At 35.5% G+C, this 14898-nt stretch overlaps 1 protein-coding gene across 3 annotated transcripts in view; it reads left to right on the top strand.

Annotated features, from left to right (window-relative positions):
- Nucleotides 1–14898, top strand: part of TENM2 (teneurin transmembrane protein 2) — a 698905-nt gene that overhangs the window by 377370 nt on the left and 306637 nt on the right. For all 3 annotated transcript variants that reach the window (XM_040604228.1, XM_040604229.1, XM_040604230.1), the window contains exon 5: nt 3754–3837. In XM_040604228.1, coding sequence (XP_040460162.1) covers nt 3754–3837 — 84 coding nt within the window. The remainder of the gene's footprint in view (nt 1–3753; nt 3838–14898) is intronic.

Consider the following 14898-nt stretch of genomic DNA (forward strand, 5'->3'; position numbering starts at 1 on the left):
TGTTGGGAAATGTTAAAAATTGAAATGCCAGGTTACCTGACTGAACTAATAAGGTTGAAATTTCATAGTTTGTAGTTGGGAGCATCCATTCAAGCTGGACTAGAAAGAGGGAAATTCCAAAGGAAGAAAACAACTGGGAATGGGGGGAGGTGGTGAGGGAGTTGGAAGGGAAAAGAAAGAAGAGAGAGGAGTGATACTTGCTCTTGGAGAGGTAACAGTTACGGGTTGTTGTCAAGCCAGCTTGAAAGAGGAACCATGAATGAGAAAGAACATGATGTTTGGTGACCAGCCTCTTTGTTGTGAGAGACATGTCCTGTGGGGCCCGATGCCCCACGGTGAGCTTCGGCTGTGTGGGACCGCAGAGTGCGGGCCCGGAGGGAGTAACTGCAAACTTTGTCAGCCTTCTGTTTGGGGGCACGACATCGTGTAGGTCTCATCAGAGTGCCAGGCCTCATGGGAGACTGTTGGGGTGTGAGGGAAATGGGGTAAATGTTGAAAAGTAGTGGAATAGTGAAATAGAGCATCAGTTTCTAAACAGGCTGCTGTGAGGAAAGGAGAAGAAAATGAGTTCGCTGAATATCGTGCAGAAGACAAGCAGCTAGGCTGGATATCGTATACCTCACAGGAGACTGCTTTACGGATTGCAGTATTTGTTCTCTCCCTTTTCAGAAAGTGTTGCAGGTATTTATACTATTATTTAAAATTAGCTGTATCGGCATTGATTTTTAACTTCAGCTGGGTCTTGAGACAGCAAGCCAAAACCTGCTACTCTTTCGTCTTTGAAAGTAACGCATAGAAAGCAGATTTCTTTCTCTCCGCCACTCCCTGTAGGAGCAAATAGGCCTGTGGACATTGTGGGGGGTTCTGGTTTGGAAGGATGTATAAGAGCAAGGCACAGCAAATTCATACAGGTTCTCTTTCTTCCAGCAGTGTCTGATAGGGACTAAAATTAACTTTGTGATCGAAAGAGTTACTTACAAAAGATATTTTTTTCCTAATTTTTGGCAAGGCCAAAGATTGTAGGTCATAGTCTATTATTTTCTGTCTGATAATTGCAAAATCCATTACTGTCCCTTTGAGATGTTTTTTATAAAAGACTGTACTAAATCTGAATAAAAGCCTAATAAGTAGATTAGTTAGAACAATAGTCCTCATGAGGATGTTTGATTCCGAGTGTAGCTTCTAGAGATAACCCTAAATGCAATTAGGTTTAACTCCCTGTGAGTGTCAACGAAGGTAATAGTGGTGGAGACTTCCCTTTGAATGACACTATTTTAAAAGTATCTCAACATTTAAATTATTCTTTCCTTTGGGCATGGGTAACAAACTTTTTTTTTTTTTTTTTTTCAAATTGTTAGAGAAACAGAGCTTGGAAACTTATGTTTTAGCCATTAGTTTTAGATGCTTCACATCAAAAAGAGGGATGGCTCAGCTTCCTTGGGGGAAACAGTTTGTTGTCCTCATCTGTATTTGTAGTTGTAAGGATCAAATGTCCCAAGGTGGCCACCGACAGGTAAAAAGGGAAAATAGCAGATTCAGTAACATATACAAGTCTAAAGAATAATGTGATAAAATATCAATAGATAAACTGTTGATGAATTAATTCTGTTTTTTCCTCTTGAAAAAGAAATAAAAGCAAAACTTCTATTAAAACAAGAATAGAGTCAGTAAAGATTTCAAAAAATTACATATTATAGGGTGTGATATAACAGAAACTGTAAAATTGCAAACTACTAAATTTGTTTAATTTAATTGTAAGTACCATAGAAGAATTGCACTGTATTTAAGAATGTGGTCCCATTTTCACATAAAAGAAGAAAAAAAACCCCAAAAGCTTAGTAAAACAAATCCATACCTTCCATTTTGATATATTCCTGTGTATGCATATGTTTACTTATATTTAATTTCTCCTGTTTTTAAAAGATGACAAATATAAAAAATAATCTAATCAATTTTTACTATTATATTTTTGGGAAAATTGCTGGTGACACCAAAATGAAGGAATTTGCAATGTTTTTTTGTTTTTTTTTTTACTGAAGTTTTTGTACTATTAGTCATTGTGCTCCACACTTCACATACCTTTGCTTCACTTACATACTGTTCTTGGAATTACCTTTCAGTGGCGCATTCCTGAAAAATCTTTTACTTTTCTTCCTTGCTTTCAAATCAAAAGTCTGTATCATCAAAATCAGAACTAAACTAATTAGACATGAGCCAAAATACCTGAAAATGACTTAAAGTCATAACACATCCGGTTTGAATTTCACATGTGGCGTTTTATTAAACTCTCTTTTTTATTGTTTGTAAAAGTATAACTTGTCCCTTAAAATTACTTTTTACCTCCAAAGCCAGCAATGTGAAACTCAGGAGCTGCTGTTCTTTCATATTGTTTCTGTTGCAAGCATTTTAGGCCCAAAATATTTGTGTTCCTAACAAATAGCTATTTTGTTAGGAGCTAATTTATTGCCTTACATCTTTAGCGTGTGAAATGGTCTGTTTTCTGTTGTTTTGGTCAGCTGTTTTTTTTACCTTTAAGTGTCAAAGCATTGTCTTTTTTTGTTGTTGTTGTTTGCATGTAATAAATTACTGTGGTATACAGAACATATTTTCATTGTTGATTCTGGTGAGTCTTGGGTGCAAGGTTAAATTATTATCTTGTAACAATTACTAAGGATTTGAACCTGAGATGTACAAAATAAAATAATTTCCCAGTGAAGCCTTAAAGGCAGTGAAGAGCAAGGACTAAAGTGACCATATATTAATTATTAGGCTTCTTGTCTTTCGTTTGTGCAAGGAAATTCATGTAAACAAATAAAAATAGATTTTATGTTTCCTGTTTACTACATCTGAAAACTCTCCTGTAACGAGATTCAGTAACAATTTTCAGTTGATGTTTTGCTTTTCAAATGGAAGAGGACTCCTTAATTACGTCATGTTCTCAAAATGTAGGTGTATTTGAATTAGTTGTAAAACCAAAAGAAGTCTGGGGTTTCTTTAGTCAAAGAGAAGAACCATGCAGAACCACAGGATTCTTTCTGTGTGTGTGTGTATAAATTAAAAACTGCCTACCTAAAGCTGGAGAGTTTTTGTGAGACAAAAAAGAAAAAAATATTGCCGTCCTTGCAACACTGCAGTTCCACCGGTTCATGTCAGAGATGTAGCAGAGTGAGCCTGACTATTTTGATAGTCAATGTACAACTCACCATGCTGCTGCAATAAACATGTAAGAAGCGATTTGTTACGTCAAAAGTGTCCATTTTCCTTATGTATCTTAAGAGTCTTTTGAAGATAAAAATTATCTTTTAGAAGGATGTAATGATGCTTGGCTATAGGAATAATAGATAATACACTGAAAATAAATTAGTATGATCCTAAATACCTACTGTACAGCATGTATGGAGATTCGCATGGACTTCAAGTTAAATTGTAATGCACATGTTATAGCCAGTTTTTTATGTCCTCTGTCCTTTTACTGGTTAATGATTCCAACCGTGGGTACATGTACCGCCTGCAAAGCAAGATTTCACCAGTACTACTGCTACTCAAAATGCGTTTTTATATGTCATTGAGAACAAGCTAAAAGAATCCTTAATCTCTAAATAACAATGAGTAATGTATTTTTTTTATTATTCAGAAATGCTTTGGGTGGGAGGAGGTAAAACATTGTTGGCTGTGTTACACTACAGGTGAATGGAATGGAAGAAAAGGAGAAAAAGAGCCATCTCTAAAATGTATTTGTTTTATTTCATTTAGATTTTCACACACACCTTTCTGAGAAATTGAAAGACAGACAGACAAGCTGGCAGCAGCTGGCTGAGACAAAGAACTCTCTAATACGTAAGGTTTTTATCTTGCTTAAACTGTATTCCTTGTAATCTTAGAACCTAGTTTAGAATTTGTGGGTCTTGCAATGATTAATCTAGTTTTGTTTATGTTCTGTTTATTATGTGTTGTGAGATATTTTTCTGTGTTTGTTTTTTTCCTCCTGGGTGTTTATATTCTGTTGAATAAACCTGATCTCTCTTTCCTACTTATTTCTATTTCATTGTGTTGAGTATTACCTTCCTGGTTTGATTGAACAAAGTAAAGCTGGGGTTTTATTTGGAGTCTTCACTGGGTGGAACTTTTCCTTGAACTGATGTTGCTTCATGGGATAAGGCTTATTAGATGGAGAGGAAGATGCGTGAGAGATGTCAGAGCTGGGTACGCATAGGCATAATTTAAAAGCAATATGGTACCTGTATCTAGCAGTATTTTCACAAAGGTAATTACCGGTGTTTTAACCCATTGCTAAAAGCTTGCATGTGATAGATGTCTCTTTAGCAATTGGACTTTCTAAAGAAAGATGTAGTGATAATTCTGTTCATCTTTAGTCTTGATTTGAATTCTTTTGACCTAAGAATTTCAGATTCAGACAGTGACATTTAGTGTGTCACTGAAGTTTTGTAGCTTAGGTGCTGTGCAAAGCAGTCTGGGGGGTTTGTTTTGGTTTTGTAGGGAATCACCTCATTGCTAGACAATTTATTTTAAAAAAAAATAAATCACTACTCCCCACGCACACATATCTTTTGTTTCCCTGAGAGCAAAACTCCTTTGAGAGGAGGAGGATGTTCGGAAAAAAGCTTGCAATGAACATTTTAGCAAAAGAAGAATTTAACAAGTTGTAGTAATATAAATTCAAAGACATCTTAAGGAATTTTAGTGCAAAGGTAATGATTCAGCAACATCTTCCTTTTGATGTTTCTTGAAGTCAAAACTTGGTTTCCATTCATTGGATATGTACACTTATACTAACTATAGTATCACTATGTGCTTTTACTAATTTAGCAGGGCCCACTTCATAAAAAGTCCTTTGCCCTCAACACTGCAATTTTTGCCTTCTATTTGATTGCCTAATGGGATGAAAGATATATTTTGATATTTCATTCTTTTCTTCCATTGCAACTGTGACCTACTATCTATGTACATGAAAGGTACCTTTCTATTTGGGATTTTCATTTAGGCACTTAAGTAAATGCTTTGCAAACTTAGGGCCCTAACCAGGAATAATATTCTCCTTGTTTAATATTTAAATAAGACATAAAACAAGGTTTTCTTGTCACCCCCAATTTGATTTTCTGATATCCTTCTTTCCATAATTGCTTGATTGTTGATAAAAACTAGTGAATGACACTATGCTTTGAATCTCAAACAGTGTCTTAGAAAATACTGGGGCAGTTTCTTATGTTGGATTCTGGAGAGTACTGAGCATCTGTGACCATTTCGTAGTTAATGCCCCCCAAGAATGCTTAGTGTGTTTTCAAACTGGAAATAAAGACTGTAGTTTGTATTTCCATGCTTCTTAGATGCGTGGGAGCCAGAGCATTTGGTAGAGCAATTAAATTTCCATAATGCTGTTATATAATGGTAAAAAATGTGCAGGGTGGTATGTGTATGGTTGGTAATAAAGATGAAATTAATGAAGAATGTAAATGGTCTTGTATATCTCTCTGCATTTCTGAAGCACTCATGATTACTTGTGTTGCGGAAAGGATTTTGGCACAGGTGCAATGAATGAGTTATGCCATTTGGGCCGTGCTAAATCTCAAAAAATAATACTTCTGTGATCCTGGAAAATGCACTGAAAAGTTTTGCCCTACAAACTGCATGCATCTGAATAATGTCTTTTCTCATTTGAAGCTTTGAGGCTTTTCATCAAATGTTGTTTCTCTTAGATTTAGTTGTTTTCCCTGACAACCTAATACCCTTCTTAAATCAAACAAGTTTGTTTCATATGTTGCTTTTAATATTTGGTATTGTGTTTGTTCAGAGCTCTAGAAATTAAGAACAACATGAGAATGTATTAATAACTATAACAGCAAGTCAAGAATATTTTAGGTTAGTATTCTCACCTCTGGCTTGACAGTAACATGCATGTAAGAAAATAACTGAGAAAAGCAGTAGAAAAACTTGGTATTTTTTATGAGTCTAGTTAGTTGTACATGCTAAATCTGATATATGTCTAGCAAAATAGTTGGTTGTATGCTCTAAATGTGATAAGAAAAGTACAGTGTGCTTATAGATCCAGATGTGCTGACTGGCATTGATGTCAGCCAATTCTATTATGTTAATAGTTCAAGGGAATTGACCAAACCCAAGCTTTATCTCTGTTCCTTTTAAAAAGTGCCATAGGATTTTTTACATCAGTCTGGATGGTGCCAAAACCAGACAGATGGCACTAACCTTGGTTTAAAGCTGAGAGTGCATCCAAATAGTGTTGCAAAGCTTTCAGTGTGCATGTTGTGTCAACAGAAGAGGGTTTTTGTATCACCATAAGCAGAACCCTCAGACTTTTCATTTTAAAGGTACCCAATTATCAAGTGTGCCTATTTAGTGGGTGGGTTGCTTTGCAGTGTTCTAATAAAACGTTAGATTTCTTGATCTGCTTTGCTTTGCTTTGCTAAGGAGAAAGATGCCACTGATGCAGGCCAAGAAATAATGGAAAACAAGGAGGTTAAGTGCTGAACTTGTGTTATAGTGGTATTATAGTGGCCAGTGCTTCAGAAATGCAGGCAGAAGGATTGTTGTCAGATCCATGTTTAGACTGTGGAAGAAAAAGGATAACAGCATTCTATAGGAAAATATCTCCCCTACTTAGTGTTTGGAGTAGACCTAAATCTCGCCTTTTCTGATGACTTCTCTGGGAGAAGAATCCTTAATAGATGTTAAAAACAAACACACACACACACACACACCAAAATCTACCTCATGCTAAGCATCCAGAATGAAAAACAAACAAAGGAATCAAACCACCCTGGGTTTCTTTTTATAGCTGTAAAATAATGTAACAAAAGCTCAGAGGTTCATCAAAATCATTAATTAATGCTTTTAAAGCATTCACATAGTGTAATGTTGAGCAATATATAAAAGCAAAAGAAGAAATTCAAGTGTTCTGCTTAAGAGTATGATTTGAATAGGACACAGAGAGGCCTGTACTGCTCATTAAATAATAAAGATAAAATGATTGGTTCCTTATATAGTGTGTGCAAGGCAACCTGAACATTAAGTGCAATAGAAGACTTAACAGGGAGGGAGGAAGGAGGGAGTCAAGTAATTAAAAATATGTTGAAGTGCATTAACACTGGTTGCAGCCGTTGTCATGTGGTTTAATCATCTTTCCTGTTTGTTTCAACATGATGATCTTGAGTAAACTGTGAACATATAAAACTGGACATTGTAGTGGAGTCCATAGTTTCTGAATTAATGTATAATGCTGTCAATACCAAAGGGAGATTTGAATGATGCTACTTAAAAAGCTATGTATTAGATATGTTGTTGCAGCAAATGTCCAGCTCTCTCAAAGACCTATGATAATCTGTGATCTGCAAGTAAGTTCTTAAAGTAGTTCTGGGATGTTATCAATTGAAATGTAATGAAGATAGGGATTGTGCCTTTTCTGAGGGAAGAAAATGGATTGGATTTTATCCTGTGCTTATGAGATTTAGATACAAAATGCAACCGGTTGTATGGGAATTTAATTTAGAAGGATGATCTCTCTGTGGCATGACATTTGAAATAATCAGTGAGAAGGGTAGACTGAAATCCAGTAGTGTTCAGATATAAGTAAGTTCTTTTACTTTGAAAAGTGTATTTACATACTGTGTATGGATACTGTTTATAATGTGTTTATAATAATTCTGTTTAAATCACAGTAGTGAAGAACTCCATTTAATGCTGCTTTTAATGTGGCTTTGCGTTATGGAGAATTATATGAGTTTGCATTTAATTTTTTGGGTTTCCATTTTAATGGAAATTCCTTCAAAAATGCATGAGCAAAACCTGGTTTTATAGTGGGATTTTAGCAATGATTTCTTTAAGTAGCCAAGTCCAGGTAGTACAGTTGCTCTTCATGCAACATGCTGATTAATTAAGAAACTATCAACCAAAGAATGTGAACTGCAAAGCTGAAGTGTGTGATAAAATAAAATAATGAGAATGTAGGAAATTCTGAGAGGGAAGTAAAACTCTTGTGTATTGGGTCCTAGAAGAAAACAAGCTGTCAGTTCCACCAGGTGCCTTTCCTAGGAGCAGACTTAACACTTATTACAGAATTTGTCTTGAAAATACCGGTATTTGAACTAAAGAATTTGCAGATTTGCTTGAGAAACAAAACAGATTGTGTGTTGAAAGACTGAGCTGCTAGCAAAATACTCGATCATGTCAGATTTATACAAACTGATCTCCTGTGTATTGCACCATGTCCTAGAAAACTGGAAGCCATGAACACAAGAACTTATATTTTAAGGAGTTTTGTGACAGCTTATGAAAAATAGCTTTTCCAGTTTTTACATGAAACTTCTACCTTAAAGAAGCTGATGAAATAGGTGGTAATTTTTAACACAAGCAGTGACAAAATAAACACCATCTGCTAGTGTTGACTTATTCCATAGTATTCTCATGCTGGGTGATTTTATTTCACTTTTTTTCAGTAATAGTTAATGACACATCTGCTGTGTGGTAGAGGTGCATTTTCAGTGATTAAATATGGACGTAAGTTTAGGGAAAACAATAATGAAACTTTTTCAGGGAAGTGAGGATAATATTAAACTACCAAAAGGAACTTGCAAAATATATAGCTGTGTTGATGCCTTTATTTTTTTTTTTTTTTTTTTTGGTCTGATTAATATTTTCGTTCAAAATAATTTTGGATCAAAAATGTTAAGCTTCTATTTATTCTTTAAAAATACCTGGCTGTCATGGAAAACTCATTTAGTCTTTTACCAAACCAAAAATCTTTCTACAATGACTTTGTCAGTCCTCTAAGCAAGCCGCGTTCTTTCTGTCATGCCCATAAATCTGGGGCTTTGAAGACAGAGCAGGTTCAAGCGTCGTGTGGGATCTGTGTCAGGTTTGTTTACACAGGAGAAAGTATTTAAGGGAGCATAATGTGCAGTGCCATCTTTGCAACTACGGAACAAAATAATAAGGTTTATCTCAAGATCCACTTGACTACTGTACAATAAGAAATTCTACATACATGCAGAGTTGTTTACTTTTATAGAGTATGTCTTTATTCTGTAAAGCTCCGGCAAGGCTGTAAGACAAGATGTAATTATCTGGTGTCCCTGGGTTATTCAGACAAAGACGTTATTCCATAATTTGTGGCATTTGGTGGTGTGGCATGTTTTCTTCCCTTCAGTAGAGCTTGGTAGTCCTGTTGTCCCTGAAGAGCAGTCTCTTCCCAAGTTACCCCGGTATTTCCTGCCTTTTCCTTCTCTGAAGTCTTTGTTGTGGGAATTCCTGTTTAGCACTTTACTGCAGGGGCATTAACATAGTGGTCCACTATGCAAAATCCAAGCAATTGGGCTGTTAAACATGTGTTTACCATGCTAAATCATATGTCCCTATGCTGTTAGCAGTATAAGTAGATTTTAACAAATCCACAAAACTAAATGTCTGTATCCCTGTATGGATGGGTAGATATTTAATTTTAAGATTTTGACATAGAACTTAAAGCCGTGGATTTGGAAACCGTAGGAAAAAAAGCCAACAACTTCAGTTACTTTAGTAGGTGAGAAAACAGTATGGACTCCACAGAGACATTCATTTAGACTCTTTGTCTAAAACTTTAAAAATCTCACATGAAAACAAAATCAGTGTCTTCCCTTCCTGTCACCAAGGTCTGCATAATGCTATGAAATCCTTGTCCTCCTCTTACGGTTTCATAAAATGTTTCGACAAGTTATGCAAGTAAAACTGTATACAATATAAAAAGAAAACTACATCAGGAAAAAACAGAGTATAAACAATTTTGAAAGGAATTGTGATTTGTTAGTTTGTTGGGAGTCTTGAAACATACAGTAATGAAATGAAGCTTTACATTACCTCCTTATGAGCACTGGCAACAGAAATATTGATAGAAATATGTTGAAGGGTAAACATCTGTACCTTTAGCTGTTTTAATACTTTTATTCAAAATTCATTCGATTTATTATTTTAGTAATGAATGCGTAGAAAAGCAGTGCCTGTGAAGTAATATGCGGTTAATGATAATTCTGATAAAAGAAAAAAAAAGAGCAATCTGACTTAGTGGATTTTTGTCTTTACAGGCTGCATAGTAATTAAAAATTGGAATGAGAATTCACACGAGTTGCACTAGATGTGCATTGGATATATTAGATAGTGAGCATCTGAAGTCACCCCATGTTCCTTAGCAGTGATAAACAGATTTACATAAGTTAAATACTTACATTTCAAGCCTTTTGACTTGACCTGATCTGTGCAAACATTGCATTTATGAATTATCAAACCTCTTTGAAAGACAGCCTTATGTATTTGTATTATCATTTATGTTAATCTGAAACATTTCTCAAGCTGCTGTGCATGAAGTTAGGATGAAAAATCCCTTACTTATTCATACCCATATGTATGCTGTGAAACTTGAGTAAGAAGGGAGACAAGAAAAAGTGATTTAAATATACATATATATATGTATTTTTAATACTGGTGCCATAATTCCATAGTTTATGTTTATTTATATCCACTGCTAGGGTAAAAGTGGAGGGAGCCTGACCAGTGATTTCTTTGTGCATGTACGTAGCTTGCTTTTATAAGCACTTTCTTTTGTTTGGATTATGAACTGGGAAAGCCATGTGCTTTATTCCAAACTGGATCTGTCTGGGGCAAAATTTTTATAGTCTCTAATTGATTACAATATACATTACATGATACATTACATTACATTTTTTAATATGGAAAAGCAACAAGGAAATTATGACAGTAAATTATTTTAAACTTATGTTACTTGCGAACTCTTCCCTGTATTAAAGATTTTTATATCGATGATGTGTAACTACATTTAGAAGCTGTCAGAGGAAGGCCAAGCATTTTGATAGAAAGGTAGATAGCTTATTGTATCTGAAGAATTAAATGTGTTTGAGATAAGCAGAGGTGAAAAGCCAAGACATACAGCACACTGCTTGATATCCATTTCCTTACTGGGACAAGTGGGTTCAGTATTTTCAACCAAGTTCACCATATTTCTGCTGCCAGTAACACTTACAGATATATCTGGTAATACATTTTCATGCTTCTTCAAAATGTATTTCCTTAAACAGGATTGTTAGACATTGGTATTTGATCACGATATAATTTTTTAGAATCTGAGTGATGGTTCGGTACAGTGACTGTGCCTCAGGGACAGGTTTTTATGTAGCGTACATGCCTACAGCCTGGCCAGACTTGATTGTACTTGGGTTATATTTTTATTTAGAATGAAATCTATGTTTCCTGGTCAGAGTCTGGAGTAAGAAAATACTGTGCTTCACATCCCACATGGCTTGAACTACCTCGTCCTGATTAATGAGAAAATTGAATGTGATGTTAATGCCAGGAGGCCCCCGAAAGGACTTGCTGAAACACTGATGTAATCTTTTTGTGGTTGGTTGTTTTTTTTTTGTTTTGTTTTGGTTTTTTTTTATATAGCATGATTTTTATTTGATTAAATAATATGTTGAAGTGGGAAATTGAGTGTGTTTTTGAAAACTAAGTGATCTGCAACTAGGAAAAAAAATCAGGTGGCCTCTGTCTCCTTAGATACCAGAAGTCTTCATCCGTTAGCTATCTAGCTTGCAAAATCTTCACTCTGAGCGCTGTAATGTAATCATTGTTATGGCAGAACTGTACTGCTCACTTTCTTTCCTCTTCCCATGCAAAGGATACTTGGTGATTCTCAGGATTAGTTGTGGATGTTGCCCCTGAGTTATGATTCTGAAATTTGACTGGGTATCATGTGATATCGTTGTCATTTTAGGAAACTTATATTGGTGCTTCTTTTAAATAGCAAAACCAGCTTGTGCAACCTTCCTGACAGCTTATTCCACAGTCACTTATTACACAGTACACTGAACAGCCACATGTTGTAATTCACTAAGTGCCTGGTTTAGTCACTAGAATTGATATATTCAGAGTGATAGAAGTCATCTCTTCTTTTACCCACTGTAAGGCCTCATTCTCTTTAGGGAAGGCCTTGTCAAAAGTAACAGAACTGCACTGACAGTAAAACTTCTTGTCTTCTACCCTGAGCATTAAGGTTTGGATCCTTCATTTCATAGATTTGTCTCAGAACCAGCTTCATTTTAGGATGGTTTCCGAACATTGTGTCTCATTAAAAGTTAGTTCTTTAAAAAACCTGCAGGTTCCGTATCTTCAAGGCAGTATTCAATAGACCTGCAATCTCTTGAATACAGGAAGAAATTAAGACTAAACCAGGAAATTAAGACCAGAACGGCCGTGACTGTGCGATAGTTACATGTAATAAAGGCTCAAGTACTTGTACTCTGCAACCAGAGGCAGGATTGAAATAAGAAAAGTATGTTTCAGCGAGGTTTAGGTGAATCTAAGGAAGATAGGATTGGCATGTATTGAGTTGTTCATTGTCTAAGTCATGTCTGTGATATGCATTATTGACATCCCCTTTAAGGTGGCTCAGAGTTGGTCAAATTTGCAGTGTTAGGAAGCAATGTCATTTCAGGTATGCATAGTTGGTTCATATTTTTATTTAGAATGAAAGCTTTGTTTCTCGGTTGAAGACTGGAGTAAGAAAATACTGTGCTTCACATCCCATGTAGCTTGGCCTACCTGGTCCTGATTAACGAGAAAATTGAATGTGGTGTTAATGCCTGAAAGGGCATAGGTATGCAGAGTGGTTAATACTGCCACTCAAGTAATAAAGTATTAGTAATCTGAAAAGTAGTAAAAATGTTAATTATTACAAAAAAAATTAAATTATATCTGTTTTACTGTGTTTTCAGATATGTCCTAAATCTGTGGTGGTAGTAAAAATCAAATTGTCTCAAATTTAAATGTGAAGGAATGGGAAAGGACAGAAATATATTTTTAAGTATGAGTACACAGATACACTGAATACATGTGGAGATTCATTCAGACAAAACCTGGAATCGATAAAATCTAAGCAGTTGAGCTGCTTCCTATGAATTAAGAAATGTTATATAAAAACAGCTAAACAGCTGTCACTGTTCACCTTCAGGGATTTTAGGTGAAATCATTCCTGAGCAGGAGCACTTGGGTTGTAGGTGGTTTGGCTGAGGATATTTGAATTTTGCATTTTAGTTATGAAGTTCAACAGTTCATTGGGTCTTTACAGTGGTTTAGTTCTCCAGAGTGAGAAGCTGAGGTGGTAAGAAGTATTTGTACTGGTGAAACCTTAGAATAGTTCTGTGGTAGTTGGAGTAGATTGTTGGGGTACAAACTATAGGGTACTATAGCCTCAAACCTTCCTGATGTGATCATTCCTCCATGATTTAACTTTATTGTAACAATATAAAAGGACTGAATTTGATGTACTGAGGCTTCGAAGTAAATTTTAAGCTGGTTTTTTTTTTTAGAAAATTTAGAAAAATTATGTTAACAAGATGGAGGCGGCATAATTATAGAAAGCTTCTGCCTCTGTTTTCCTTGTCAAAATTAATATAGAAATACATATTTTTAAAATCTGTATGCCAAATATGTGTACTTAGCTGAATTCCTTAGTCTGCTTTTAATTAATTTAAATGCAGTCCTAAATTTGGTTCCTTGACCAGGTCATGCTTCTGAGTATTATTTTACATGACAATCAAATCAGCATTTAGAAATTCCCTTTCCTTCGCCGTCATTGTTCTCATTGTAGAAGTACCTACTTCAATATTCATACTTTTTTCTAACCTCAGCCTGAGGTAGGAATTCCAGGTGAGAGTTCATTGAGTTCCTATTAAATTAAAGTTTTCCAGAAGAATTGGATGGTATTAGGTACTTGGACTTTTTCAAGATCCCTCTGAAGTGTTGTCTGTTATCATTCACTTTCTGTTACATTGTGGATCTTGAGAAATTGTAATTTCTGAAATGTGCCTTTTTTTGTTCACCCTGGAGTGTGTTGCGGTGACTTGACTTCTCATTTGCAATGAGTTAGCCAGCTAAGGTTAGTGTTGGTTGTATTCATAGAATTTGATTAATAAATACTGACTTAAGTGAGAGTATAACCTCTGGCTAGACCACTGGAGTGTAGAGTGTCTTCAACTTCTGGAAAACTGTGCTGTGTTTTTAATAACGTGTTTCCAAAAAACCTGCCAAAAATAAACTTAGTAAAGACGGGGTTGTTTATTCCAAGCCCTGTTGACACAAGGAGTTATTAAGCCTCCTTGTTGAGGAGGCATGTAAGCACAGGATTCTATGGAAAGTTATTATTTATACACATTCTATAGGTTTAAAAGATACATTATGGCTTTTTTTCCCTACACGCAAGTCCTTTGCAGTGAGCTGTTTTCTGGAGTTATAAGGGCTTCTATGTTTAGTTTTCCTTCAGGTGCTGTTACTTGCAGAAGTGCCCTACCTAATATAGCAGGGATTCCCCCGAGAGAGTAATACAGGGCAAACCACCGTGCTGCTTTTCTTGACATAGTGACCTACTCTCCTTTTATTTTTCCCATATCTGCCGTGGATTTATACTGGCCAAGTTTAAGTCTCTTCACATAAACATAAGCAAACTAGAAGTATGTTTAAACCTGACTCCCAAAGATGAATAGTGCAGCATGTGTGGTTTCACCTGTATCATAAGAACTAGAGATATGTGTACAAAAACTTTATTCCTACAAGCACCCTCCCTGGTGTTAACGTCAACTGAGATTTGCAATCATATATCGGTCACAGATATTTCTTTTGTCTTTTTCAGTTGCATCCATACATTTTTGAAAATGAGGGTAAAGCAGAAGCAATATTTTCTTAAAACTTTAGATTTCCTTTTTGTATTTCGTTTTGGTTTATTTTGTTCGGGCTGTGTAGGAAGCCGTTTCATAGAGAGAGAGGAGGAGGTCCTTTTAATTGCACTGTTTAATGCTTTGGAGCTGAACAGAGGCAAACCTATAA

Source organism: Falco naumanni, chromosome 8 (assembly GCF_017639655.2).
Source record: "Falco naumanni isolate bFalNau1 chromosome 8, bFalNau1.pat, whole genome shotgun sequence".
Lineage (NCBI taxonomy): Eukaryota > Metazoa > Chordata > Aves > Falconiformes > Falconidae > Falco > Falco naumanni.